Source organism: Falco biarmicus, chromosome Z (genome assembly GCF_023638135.1).
Source record: "Falco biarmicus isolate bFalBia1 chromosome Z, bFalBia1.pri, whole genome shotgun sequence".
Classification (NCBI taxonomy): Eukaryota; Metazoa; Chordata; class Aves; order Falconiformes; family Falconidae; genus Falco; species Falco biarmicus.
In genome coordinates this window covers 62,117,504-62,129,622 of record NC_079311.1, presented here as the reverse complement: position 1 = coordinate 62,129,622, position 12,119 = coordinate 62,117,504, and the positions used below count along the sequence as shown (strand labels likewise).

At 38.3% G+C, this 12,119-nt stretch overlaps 1 protein-coding gene across 1 annotated transcript in view; it reads right to left on the bottom strand.

The window, feature by feature from the left end:
• The window catches only part of LOC130142446 (interleukin-31 receptor subunit alpha-like), a 34,744-nt gene that overhangs the window by 9,481 nt on the left and 13,144 nt on the right, over window positions 1-12,119 (bottom strand). The window contains exons 7-13 of the mRNA XM_056324396.1: window positions 10,746-10,887; window positions 10,507-10,589; window positions 7,772-7,982; window positions 5,422-5,580; window positions 4,258-4,380; window positions 3,593-3,745; window positions 2,135-2,278 (exon numbers count right to left, since the gene is read on the bottom strand). Coding sequence (XP_056180371.1) covers window positions 2,135-2,278; window positions 3,593-3,745; window positions 4,258-4,380; window positions 5,422-5,580; window positions 7,772-7,982; window positions 10,507-10,589; window positions 10,746-10,887 — 1,015 coding nt within the window. The remainder of the gene's footprint in view (window positions 1-2,134; window positions 2,279-3,592; window positions 3,746-4,257; window positions 4,381-5,421; window positions 5,581-7,771; window positions 7,983-10,506; window positions 10,590-10,745; window positions 10,888-12,119) is intronic.

Below are 12,119 nucleotides of genomic sequence, written 5' to 3'. Positions count from 1 at the left end.
TGTTCTGGGTTTTGTGTAAGTGAAATCTGGTTAAAACAAGGCCTGGAATTTCTGGGGGGTCTGAGGCTTTCAGGTTTGTAATTTTGAGATACATAGATGTATGGGCTGATTCTTAAATCCATCAACTAAATTAAACACTTTATAGTAAGATTACTTTACCTACTTCACCTGCTATTACATGAACGTGAGCTGTAGCTTGTTTAATGGGTCAGGGCCCTGATGCATCTGACTTCATAAGGAACTATTTAAATGAAAGTGGCTTTTAATCTCTTCCAGGTTTTACTAGTAGGGTTTGAGATTTTTTGGTGAGATCCCACCTGGTCCTGATGATAATAACATGATTTGTTTGGTAGGTGCCACGTTAGGTACCTGTTAGGAACATTAAGGCAATTTTATTTGCAGTCAGCCATTTGTCAACCCTTGCTGTGAACCTACATCTATTGTGTTAATACTTGCTTGAGATGCTTCCTCGCACCACCCCACCCGATTGAAGGAGATTAAGTGCTTGAAAGGTTAAGGAAGGTTGATAAAGTGCTCAGGCAGCCAGAGCAGTGCTTCTAACACAGGAACAAAAGCAGTCTTCTGTGTGAAGAGTGGGTTGGGGTTGAGGTGTTCTTTACAGATCGCTAAATCAGAAGCTTCAAAATAGCATCAGGAAAGCATGGTCAGCTTGTGATGGTGTTGCTGATACTGACAAACCACATCTGTAGGAAGGCTGCTTGCTTTTCATTTTCCTACCACTGGCCAACAATTTAAAAAAAAAAAAATCAAACAGCTGCTTGATTTTGCTTAAGAAAGTATTTGAAAAGCTGCAAATTATCATAAAAGCCTTTTTCATCGACAAAGTAAAGAAACCTGAGGTTCTTCTAAAGGATTAAGTAACCTATGAAATGTTGGGGAGGTGGGGAAATGGCAAATGTAATGTTAAATGCAATGTAATAACCTGCATTTTTAAAATGTTGCATTAAATTAAGTCTGCATTTTTGTTACTTTCCTCAAAAATTGAATCCTATCCAACTACATCTTTGGTAAGATGTGTGGAATAAAGTTCTGCAGAAAAGCTCCAATGGAGGCACTTGAATTTCTTGTTTCAACAGGAGAAAGGATTTTGGTGGGGGTGAGGACAGGGCAGAAGCCCTGTTTGATTTCAAGGAAGGTTTTTAATTTCTTTCCTTTTTCTTTCTGCTTCACACTCTTGACTATTCAGTTGTTTGTGTGTATACCTCCTTCACATAATACAAAAAAGCTGTAGTAGCGAGAAGCTGTTTGCATACTTCTGTCTCTGAAATTCACAGGTTATATTTCCTGTGGCTGGTACCATCTTAGTCTACTCTTTTTTTTTTAATTATTATTTTTTTTTATTTATTTAGAAAGCTTCAATTGAATGAAGCTGTGGTCAAACTACAAAGGGTCTATTGCAGTGCTAGATTTAGCTTAACTGCGAAGGTGTTATGAATGTTTGAGAGACCATAGTTAGCCAGCCCTGTATGATTACCATTTATGAGACATTATAGATGTAACTATATTGATCTTGTCTTATCCTGGTACCTTTGAAAAATGCAGACTTTCCCCAGCCAACTACAGGACTTATGTAAAATGTACTTCGATTATTAGGAAACAAAAAATATTTTGATTAGCTGTCACCCACAATAGGAACAATTGAGACTTTACGTATTTATTATTAGTGTTATCGGTTCAGTGGTCTAACTGGAAACCAGTTTTACATGATTGCTCAGGATGTGCCAAGAGCAAAGGCTACTGAACTTAACTAGTTACAGGCAGAATATTTAAACTGCTGAACTGCATGGCAGGAATGGGCCGTAAATAAAGATATGTGCATACAGCTGGCATAAAAAGGTCAGAAAAAGTTTCAGAGATGCAGAACCCCAGTTAAGTGTTGCCTGTATGTTAGGTAATGCAATACAGGCAGAGCTGTGTAATGCATAGTTTACCTCTAGCAAAGGAATAACTTTTCATGTTTCCTATCATTAACTAAGGACTGACTAATAAATCTTGTGCATGAGCACTTTGTTGCTCCTTGAAAAGCTGGAAAGGGTAGAGAATAATGGTATGTATAGTACATAAAGCAAGGATTGATGCTGGGTAGCACAGGTGCGTAGAGCCCCCACAGTACCATATTTTGGAGTGCTGAATGGTTGTGAAAGAGTTGGGGGTCCTTCACCAGCATTAGTGAATCCTGAAATCTGCACACGGTAGACTGTTTTTTCCTTCAGTCCGGTAAGATGGTAACTTGTGGTAGAAGAATTGAGAGTAACAGCTGAAACAAGAGGGGTTGGGGAAGGAGACAATTAGATGAACTCTGATGGCTGAGTCTGTATCAATGTAGCTGACTGTGGAAAAGACAAAATTTCTGTGCCCACATCCACACCTGGAAGAAGCTACCCTGTGCAAATGTTCTTCAGATGGGTACAAGATTTCTCCATAATACTTTCGTGCATTTTAAATCCAGAGGTAAAAAGCAGGAGCTTTTAACACACCACGGATGTTTAGGTGGTAAGTGCAGAAGGCTGTGTGTACTATGTGACAGGAAAATACACCTGAGACGCTGAACAGTGGTTTTCATGTTGGCTGTAACTGTTAACACAAGGGCTAGACTCAGTCACATGCCTTACCCTGACTACAGTAGTCAGTGGTTATTCACCTCAGTTAATATCACTGCTACTACTCATGATTCAGTGCAGAAAAGGGGCTGTGCATTCTGCCTCACCTACTTTGCAGGGCTTTCAACTCCATCTTTTATTTCTGATTGTGCAATGACTTCTGCCCTGGTCAGAATAATGCAATCAATTATGCTGTTGTATGCCTTTTGCAGCACAGAAATTGCTTTTCAAGTTTGTCACTGTGAATTTTAGATCTTCATAGAAGTGGAAATGGTGCTGTAGCTTCTAGGGTTCCTTCCCCAAAATTCTTCAATAAAATTACTCTCCCTGCCTGGAAAAACATAGTAATTGGGTATTGTCTCACTGATGTATTGACTGATTAGGGCAGAGGAAAAAAAAATAAAATTAAGTGCAGTCCTTGACACTGCCTTCTGTCTCCTTTTGTTTCATCTTCTTTAGCTAAACACAAAAGTCATCAATTTAAGAAAATGTTTCTAAAAATTAAATTAATAATAGTGTCTCTGAAGACAGGTAAGAAATATGAACTGTATTCCCTGCTAATTGAGTTCAGAAGAGAAATACAGAATTTCCTAAGTCCTATAGAAAGGCTTAGAGCCAAGCTTAGCTAAGTTGCAATGAAACATAAAAGTATTGTGTCCAAACTCTTTACACCTCAGAAACACTGAAAGCATACACCTTCCTTCCAATGTTACTAGAGAATTCAGCAGCAGTCTTAGAGCTGTAATTTTTAAGGAAGTATTTTCTTACCGATATTTGAGATGGTATCTAGAAAACTCTAGGTATTCATAGGAGCATTAAAACTCCAACCAGGAGCTGATCTTTAAGAACACCCAATCCACATGGGAATCTAAGTAACTCAGTAGTGTGCTATGATAGCACTTAGTGATCTGTATGAAGCTTTTCTGTCCTGGCTCTGAGCTGCTGCTTTGTTCTGAGCCTCGGTGACTTACCCAGAGACTTTTTCCTTGATGAATCTGTGTAGCTGATCCTGTAACCCTGGAGAAAGCCCAAACGGTCCTTGGCAGCTATTTCAGTCCACTTCACAAGTGCAGAATGCTTTGTGATATTCAGAATTGTCACATTAGCAGGACCTGTCCTAGGAACTTAAAAATCAGACAATAATTTAAGTTCTGCATCAATACTTGTTCAATAGATATACAAGACTGAAACCTAGCGGCTTCCTAGAGAGCTCCTTGCCTGATTCTAGTTGTCATAAATATAACATTAAGGGTGGATGAGAAAGGAGAAATCCCATAAAATAGAACTTGTGACTCATAGCCACAGCCACATTTGCTTTAACTTGCAATATAAGACATTACCAAATTGAGATTGGAAAATCTAACTTTGGCCACACTTAAATTTGAGCTACTCTGAGACCCTCTTTCTGTTATTTTGGTAATGTCATGTGTAATAATATTTCTGTGGACCTGTCAGTAAGGAACAACATCCAGGTCTTTCACTGCCGGTGCTTGACTGCTAGGACCAAAAACAATGTTAACAGAAGAATGCTGTTAAATCACCTGGAAAGGAAACTTTGTATAGGATTACTTTTATTGCTGCAGATAGGAAGAGAGAAGAAATATAAAGAATGAGTTTATATAAAGGGGAGGAATACCTCCTTCAACTGAATAAAAGTGGGTCACTCCAAAAGTCTTTTCATGTCTTGTGAAATTTTCACACTGACACACATCAGATGCATGTACCATTATTTTGTACAACTTATATGGCTGAAAATTGTCTGGAAAACAAATAAAGATACATCAAGGTTTACTGCAAAGTTATAAATGATAAAGAAGGGAAGGAGAGAAAACAACTTTATAACTTTTGTGTATAATTCTTACTTTCTGAGACTCAAAGCACAGTATAAGTTTACAGTGTTTTACACTGAGTACAAAATATATGCATCCTTCTTCATTGTCTCTAGATGATTAATACAAACTATTTTAAAAGCAAAACAAGACATAACATGGGTTTTCTCTTAAAACATGCCAGATCTGCTTATAGTCTCCTTCTGGAAGGCCTCAGCTGTTGAAAGAGAAGTAGGGAACTAAAATGGCAGTAGATATCTTAGTTTAAGGACAGTATTTCTCCCTCAGCTAGCATATTTTAAAATGAGCAAAAGAACTAGATGTAATGTGGCAGTGCAGATGTTGCAGAAGGACCAAGAAAAACAGTGCATTCATTTATAGAACTCTGAAGCTAAATGCTCTCTACTGTACATAAAAGCCAGTCCTAAATGCCAAGAGTTACCTGCATGATTTTAATCAACATTTTCAATGACTGTTCCATAAAGTGGTCCCTGGATGCAGATCATCACACCTAGCTTGGTAAACAGAATACTGGAGTTGAGAACTTAGGTTTTGACAAAGGCAAACACTGGGATAAAAATAAAATAATCTGAGGGAGACTGTAACAGAGCAGTGTATATTTAAAGTTAAGTTTACCTATGCACAAGAGAAACTTTTTTTAAAGCCAGTAGTGTATAGGTCTGCCTGGAATGTGGACAAGGAGAAACATTATACCAGCAACAGTAGCTGAGCTGCATTTTTTGTACAACTGTGACCAGAAGAATTCTGCTGAAGACTCTGCTTTTTATCTGCCTTGGTGTTGCTAAAAATAAGATGATGTCTCAGCACCGGACAAAGATAAGAGTTGTACTTATCTTTGCTCTTTTATCCATTGGCTCACAAAAATAGGATGAAAATCCTACCCTCCCCAACCAAAAACAACCAGTAAATGAAATGGTGCCTCCGTAAGTATGTACGGCGGTTGCTGTTACCTAGTGTGAAATTCCCAGTAGCTGTAGTTACTATTTTCATGCGCATATCCTCTTTACCAGTGCCCCAGTCAACCACAAAACATTTTGGCATGTATTCTGGAGTCCAGGTGACAACTGCATTAGTTCCCTGGTGTTTGACATGGATTCGGCCAGGCAAGTCTGTGAAGAAATATACTGTCAAAGTTCAATAAACAGGAAAGCTTTTTTTTCCTTCCTTCCTTTTTCTCTTTTGCTCTTTTTTCAAAGATTATTCATTAAGTTGTTATCATTGCAGGTGATCAATGTATAGTAAGGTTTACACTAGTATGTCAGTACAGGAAATTTAGCAACTAGTACTTTGCAATGATGTCTGGGATCTCCAGTGTTAATTGCTGTTCATGACCTTTAACTTCCCACAGTGGGAAAAGGGGAAACGGCTGTTCCAAGCCTCGGCCAGAAGAAGCCTGACATGGTTAAATAACCTCCTGAGAGCCACTATTAACTGCTACACATAGGGAACTGTGAGATAGTGCTTATCTGGGGGAGGAAGAGAAGGGGCTCATTATGGATTATAGCTATATGATTTCATATTCCTTGCATTTTTTGCAAGGATCTTAAATATTTTGAGATTTTTAAAGACAGATTATCAAACTAGGAAAGACCATCTGACTGAAACTAAGGGAGAAGAAGAGCAACCTGTCATTTTGGGGTAAGAAGTGGATCTTGTGGCAGACAAACAAAATTCTCCATTTCATCTCCTGTCTGAAAACAAATATAATGAAGTAAAATTAAAGAAAATAGCTGAGGAAAAGTTGCGCATGCTGAGAAGGAATTTATCTTGGGAACACACTTAATGTAGGTATCTTCCTCATAATTCATGACAGAGACAGAACCTGCATAGAATTACAACCAAGTATGAAACAGGTATCTGGAGAGAGCCATGAAACAAAAGCTGAGCGGTTCAGTAAACAAATAGCTGTCAGTCAAAAGATGGCTTGAAGTGGTGGCACATATTTCATCAGAATAAAGTTAAAGCAGTCAAATTTAAGGCAAAACCAAAGTGTAAAGTCTTTGCAGGGCAAAGGAGAACAGAATGAGGGGAGTGCATTAGAAAATCCTGGTTAAATCAATTAATTCCATCTGTCTGGATGTCAACAAGGGTCCTTGTACACTTTTTACTAGCTCATGAGAGAGCTTAATTAAAAAAAACCAAACAAACAAAACTCAAAAAACAAAAAACTTGAAAGAGAGGGTTTTTTCTTATGTTGTACTAACTATACCTCAAGATTGTAACAAGTGAAACTAGCTTATATTCTAAGAAAAATATTATATTGTTTAAATGAAAAACCCTATGCATTTAGGATCAGAAAAGCTCACATCTTCATTGGAATATGACATATACACCCTATCTATTCCTCCTCCCATGTGCCAGTAGGGGTAACACTGAAATGAAGGACAGTAGCAGGTCTCTTAAGTTACTTAGCTCAAACACCTTAGATTTGCACATAATTCTGAGCTTTGTTTAAACTGCTGGCATCTACTTAACTTTGAATACACTCCATGAGTCCTTTTTAATAGGTAGATCTAACACATAGTTCACAGAATCACAGAATCAGGTTGGAAAAGACCTTTAAGATCACAAAGTCCAACCGCTAACCCAGGACTGCCAAGTCCATCACTAAACCATGTCCCTAAGCACTGCATCTACATGTTTTTTGAGTGTCTTCAGGGGTGGTGATTCCACCATGTCCCTGGGCAGCCTGTTCCAATGCTTCAGCACCCTCTCAGTTAATTTTTTTTTTTCCTAATATCCAATATGGACACCCCCTGGCATAAACTGAGGCCATTGCCTTTTGTCCTGTCGCTAGTTACCTGGAAGAAGAGACTGACCCCCACCTGCCTAGAGCCTCCTGTCAGGTAGTTGTAGAGGGCAGTAAGATCACCCCAAGTCTTCTCTTCTCCAGGCTAAACACCCAGTTCCCTCAGCTGCTCCTCATAACACTTGTGCTCCAGACCCTTCCCCAGCCCCGTGGCCCTTCCCTGGACACGCTGCAGCCCCTCTACGTCCCTCCTGCAGTGAGGGGCCCAAACCTGAACACAGGGTTCGAGGTGCAGCCTCACAGTGCTGCTAGTTATTTTTCTAGCCTGAGAAAACAAGAAGTGCTAAACAGAACATTAAATTGCTTAGTCTGTTAGTTAACGTCGATCAAATTCCTTTCTTAAGAAACAGTACTGACTCCTACTGTGCAAAATATCAGCCTGATGAATATTCAAGAGAATGCTTAACCCGATTCCAAAGACTGTCAAAAGGTAGCCTAGAGATGGCTCATAAAACTCCACTGCTCTAGCGGATGACTTACAAGGTAAGTACCTGATGCAGAGACATTTGGGACAATGTAGGTGGCTTGTGGAGATTCTCCTGCTTTGTTATAGGCAGAAATATTAACTCTGTAATAAGCCATGGAGAGATTTAGAAGAACTTCTCTATTCTTTAGACAGATGCGATTTGGTGAATTCCTGCAACTGTTGGGTATTCTTTCCACATTAATGTAATATCCAAGGATGTTCTCGCTTTGTGTTACCTAGTAAGAGGAAAAAGATTATTATTCTATAAATGTTATTACATCCTGTGCAGAAAATCAAGAGGAATTAAATTGTATAAACAAAATGTTACCTTTAATGATAGGGATAAAATCATACTGTTTTAATTAGGCTATTAGGAATCAATGAAGAAAAGCATTTCCTTAAAATTAAAAGCATGCTTAAACTGAGAGGATTAAGGACAGGATTAAGTGTCTTGCTTAATTGAGATCTTAGCTATGTGTATCCAATTAGTAATAACAGCAGTGAAGCAGCTGTGATGTTCTCTACATTTCACTGGAACATACCCCTCATAATTAGGAACTTGAAAGTTAATGAGAGGTGTTTAATTGCAATTTATGCCTCTGGGAGCCTTCATTTACTAGGTTCTGTTAGGCATCTGGTCTCTTTGAGGATAAATGCTAGTAATTATATGACAACTTTGGAACACGTTATATATCCATTGATACAAATTTTTAGGTGTTGATGGTTCACTTGTTATTTTACCGCACTAATCTTCATGACAGATTGGAAAATGAGTGCACAGAAATGGAAATACCGCAATCTAGATAGAAACTGAACTTGATACGTGAAGGCCTGTGAATCCTGCAAGGATTATTTCTGATATCAATCTTCTCTGTTATTTCTTGGCGCAAAACTAATAGTGTGAAGACATCACAAAGCTGGGAGATTGGATTATCTTAATGAAATAATTGGACACTTCTGGAGTAACAGACAAGGTGACATTCAGTAATTTAAAAGGCAGAGACACATGTGTTAAGAATAACTTCTGGTAAAGTTGGAAGCTCTTAAAATGGAAGCAGGTGTTTTTCCCAGGATAGGGAAGGAAGAATTGGTGCTGTTACTTGGAGCTCAGGTAAAGCTGCTGGAGGAATAGTGTTATAGTTCTCTCACCAGGCTTTGAAACTGGAAAAACTTTCTGTGTAGGAGAAATGATTCCTAGGATATGTGAAATATGAGGTCTATCACACAAGAAGAAACTAGCAGAATTTCGCTTTCTTAGCTCAGCAAAATGAGACTGGAAAGGCTAGCATTGCTCTGTCTTGTGCAGTCCTGCAGGGGGTCCTGTGTTATTTGCAGCCATGAAAGCAGTGTGTGTTGCCTGGTTGGGTGTTCAGAGCTGAAGCCAGTTATCTTGTTCCTGTTGATCCAGACTCTGTAGAAGCTACTCATTCAATGTTAGCAAAAGCGGAGAGCTATGGCTAGCCTTTATCACCTTCAAGCTGTTTTTTTTTTTGTTTCAGGTCGGAACAGAGCCAAAGATTTATTTTTTTTTCTCTTTACGTTTAACATGTTAATTATTGAGTGCACTCCTTCCCTCAATGTTATTTGAAGGCATCTGAACTTGAACCTTACATCATATAATAGACTAAGTGTTATCCTGAATGAAGGTCCTAGCCTTGCTACTATATTTCTTTTTTTAACTAAAGCATTTAGATAGAGGAAAATTTTTCTTAGCTTTACATTTAAATTGGCACATGTGGTCTTTTGCTTTAGCACAAAATGAATCATTTACTCTTCAGCTTTACCTTCATCTCAGGAGATAAGGGAAAAAGGGGATCTCTCATCCTTATCAGGAGATGAGGTGTCCATTTCCTCTGATGTCTTTTCTTAACAAAAATGCAAAGGGTAACTACAAAATTTCATGCATCCTCTGTATTTCAAGACTCTGCCAGTCTCTGTCCATTCTGCCGGGGATGTCCCCTGTGTCAAACTTCTTGGAGTTTGTAGACATTCTTGATCTCAGAATCTAGATAGAATTGATTGGTTCCCACACAAACACCTCTACGAACACCTTGCTTATTTGAAATGGCCTGTGGAACCTTCAACTATATATTCAAGACTGTCAGTTTTCCATTTCTTACCAAGATGACTTCAGATGGTAAAACTGACTGATCTGCTGTAGTCAGTCAGTTGATAGATAATGATTCCTGCTGCAGAAGAGGGGTTGCTTCTGACACGTAGGTTTGAACTTTAGATGTCATCATGGGAAGCGTGCAGTTAGATGCTGTTCTTGTAAGCCAGAGGCTCTTTCTCCATCCTGATTATAATGTAGTTGCATTTCTGAATTAGTAAGTTAGTAGATTTAGCAAGCTTTTCTAAAAGGTTTTGGTCTCTCTAGAATATGAATGGTCCTTAGGAACACATGAAACACAAGGTGCGTCATTTGTATGCACTAAAGACTTAGGAGGAGCTTTCAAGAGACAAACTTGAGGCACAGCAATTTTTTAGGTAAGCTGCTAAGAATCTTTATTCTAGTCAATGACTTTAAGCGCAGTGCTGTTTTAATAACTTTTAAGGTTTATAAATCAGTGCTGTTTTTCCTTGCTAGTTTCTAGCACCTAAACCACCACCATACAAATGCAGTGAATCCTGAAGCAAAAGTACAATATTCAATGCCTTTTGCTTATACAGTGTAGTCTCAATACAATCAGTTTTCCTATAAAGCAATAAATTAATAGCATGGACGTAATAGAAGGTACCCAGACTCAAACTGAACATTACCTCCCACTTCAGAAGAACACTTCTTCTGCCTGGAGAGATTTCTGTAGTAGCATTATATGATATTCTTGGTTTGTTTGTGAGCTCTGGTAAACATGGAAAAAGATGGAGAGGTGCTCATATGAATTAGTTTGTTCTTCATATTTGCAAAATTATCTGACTATGCTATTTCATATGGTACAACACTTCAAAAGGCTTTTACATCATGTTTATTCCCACTAGGACAAAACTATTTCACTTACTGCGAGGGACCAAAATCTCTTCACTCCAAATGCAAACACAGTGGAGACCATCCTTGGCTTTGCATCTGAGCTGAACAATGTATGAAGACATAGCATTTAAGTTCGAAATGGTGACATTGGCAGCATTGCTTTCTACAGGCACCTAAAACCAAATGATGTTTAATTTATGTGGCAGCAATAAAACATAACCTTATGTTAACTGTTTTCTCAGCCAAGGACCAGTCTTCTAACTACAGCTGAAAGTAGGGGTTCCTATCATCGAAGAGGAATTACTATGCATTTTAGCCAATATCTTTTCATTCTTTCAAGGCAATACCTGCCTGTTCATGAGCTTGTTCTGCTCAGTCAGGACATGTAAGCAACAGTTTAGGTCTAAATATTGATTTTAAAAGCAATTAGGCATTATACAAATACTGAAAAACTACCACTTAGCTCCAAGCCTTGTTGGCATTCTGAAGAACAAGATGTCAAAATCAAATTAAATATTAAAAAAAAAAAATTAAATCCCTTTATTCTCAAATGTTATAGTATATTTGAATTGATCCACATGACTGATGTGGTAAGGAGCATGGCTGGACTGAACATATGACTGTCCATGCCTCAGTACCACAGAAGTTATGTACATCTGCAGCTGATGATGGCACTGGAGCTCCAGTGACTGTACAGGGAATGGAGATTGCCTTGAAACAAAGACACCACCTGTGTCTAAGGAAATCCTTGAGCTGAAAACTGTAGGAGAATACATGATAGCAAATTCTTGCTATATGCTTGAACTATTTTATAGTCTTGCCCAGATATCCATTGGTGGGTGCTATTGGATCATAGTATCCTGCATTAAATGGACCTTTGTTCTGAACAGTTACAGGTGTTATGATGTTTTTGGTAGAAGTGTTACTGCAGATTGAAATAATTGTTTTAGCGTTTGTCTGTTGTGAAGTTTTGTTTTCTTAATTATATGAACTTCTACAAAAAAAAAAACCAACAACCACAAAACCCAAACCAAAACCATCAGAATTCTGCTCAAATTCCCCACTATTAGGTGACCAGCTCTTCTTTTTGGTTTTCTGCAGTGCTTTTCTTTTTTTTATTAGAGTTAATTAACTGGCTTCATATACTTTTGCTAACAAAACTAGCTTGGTCACAACCCCCCCCTACAATACACAATATTACAGAAAACCTCAAAATATGCTACAGAACAACAGGGAAGTGAAACAGATTGAAGACCCAAGTGTTATATTATATTACAGGTGTATTAATGCTACTCTTGATAAACGCTATTTCTTAGCTAGCTTTATATATCTTCTGTGCTTGTATGCCCACACTCACCCTTCCCCTCTAGTCCCATCTGTAAATACAGCTTACATTCACGTGATT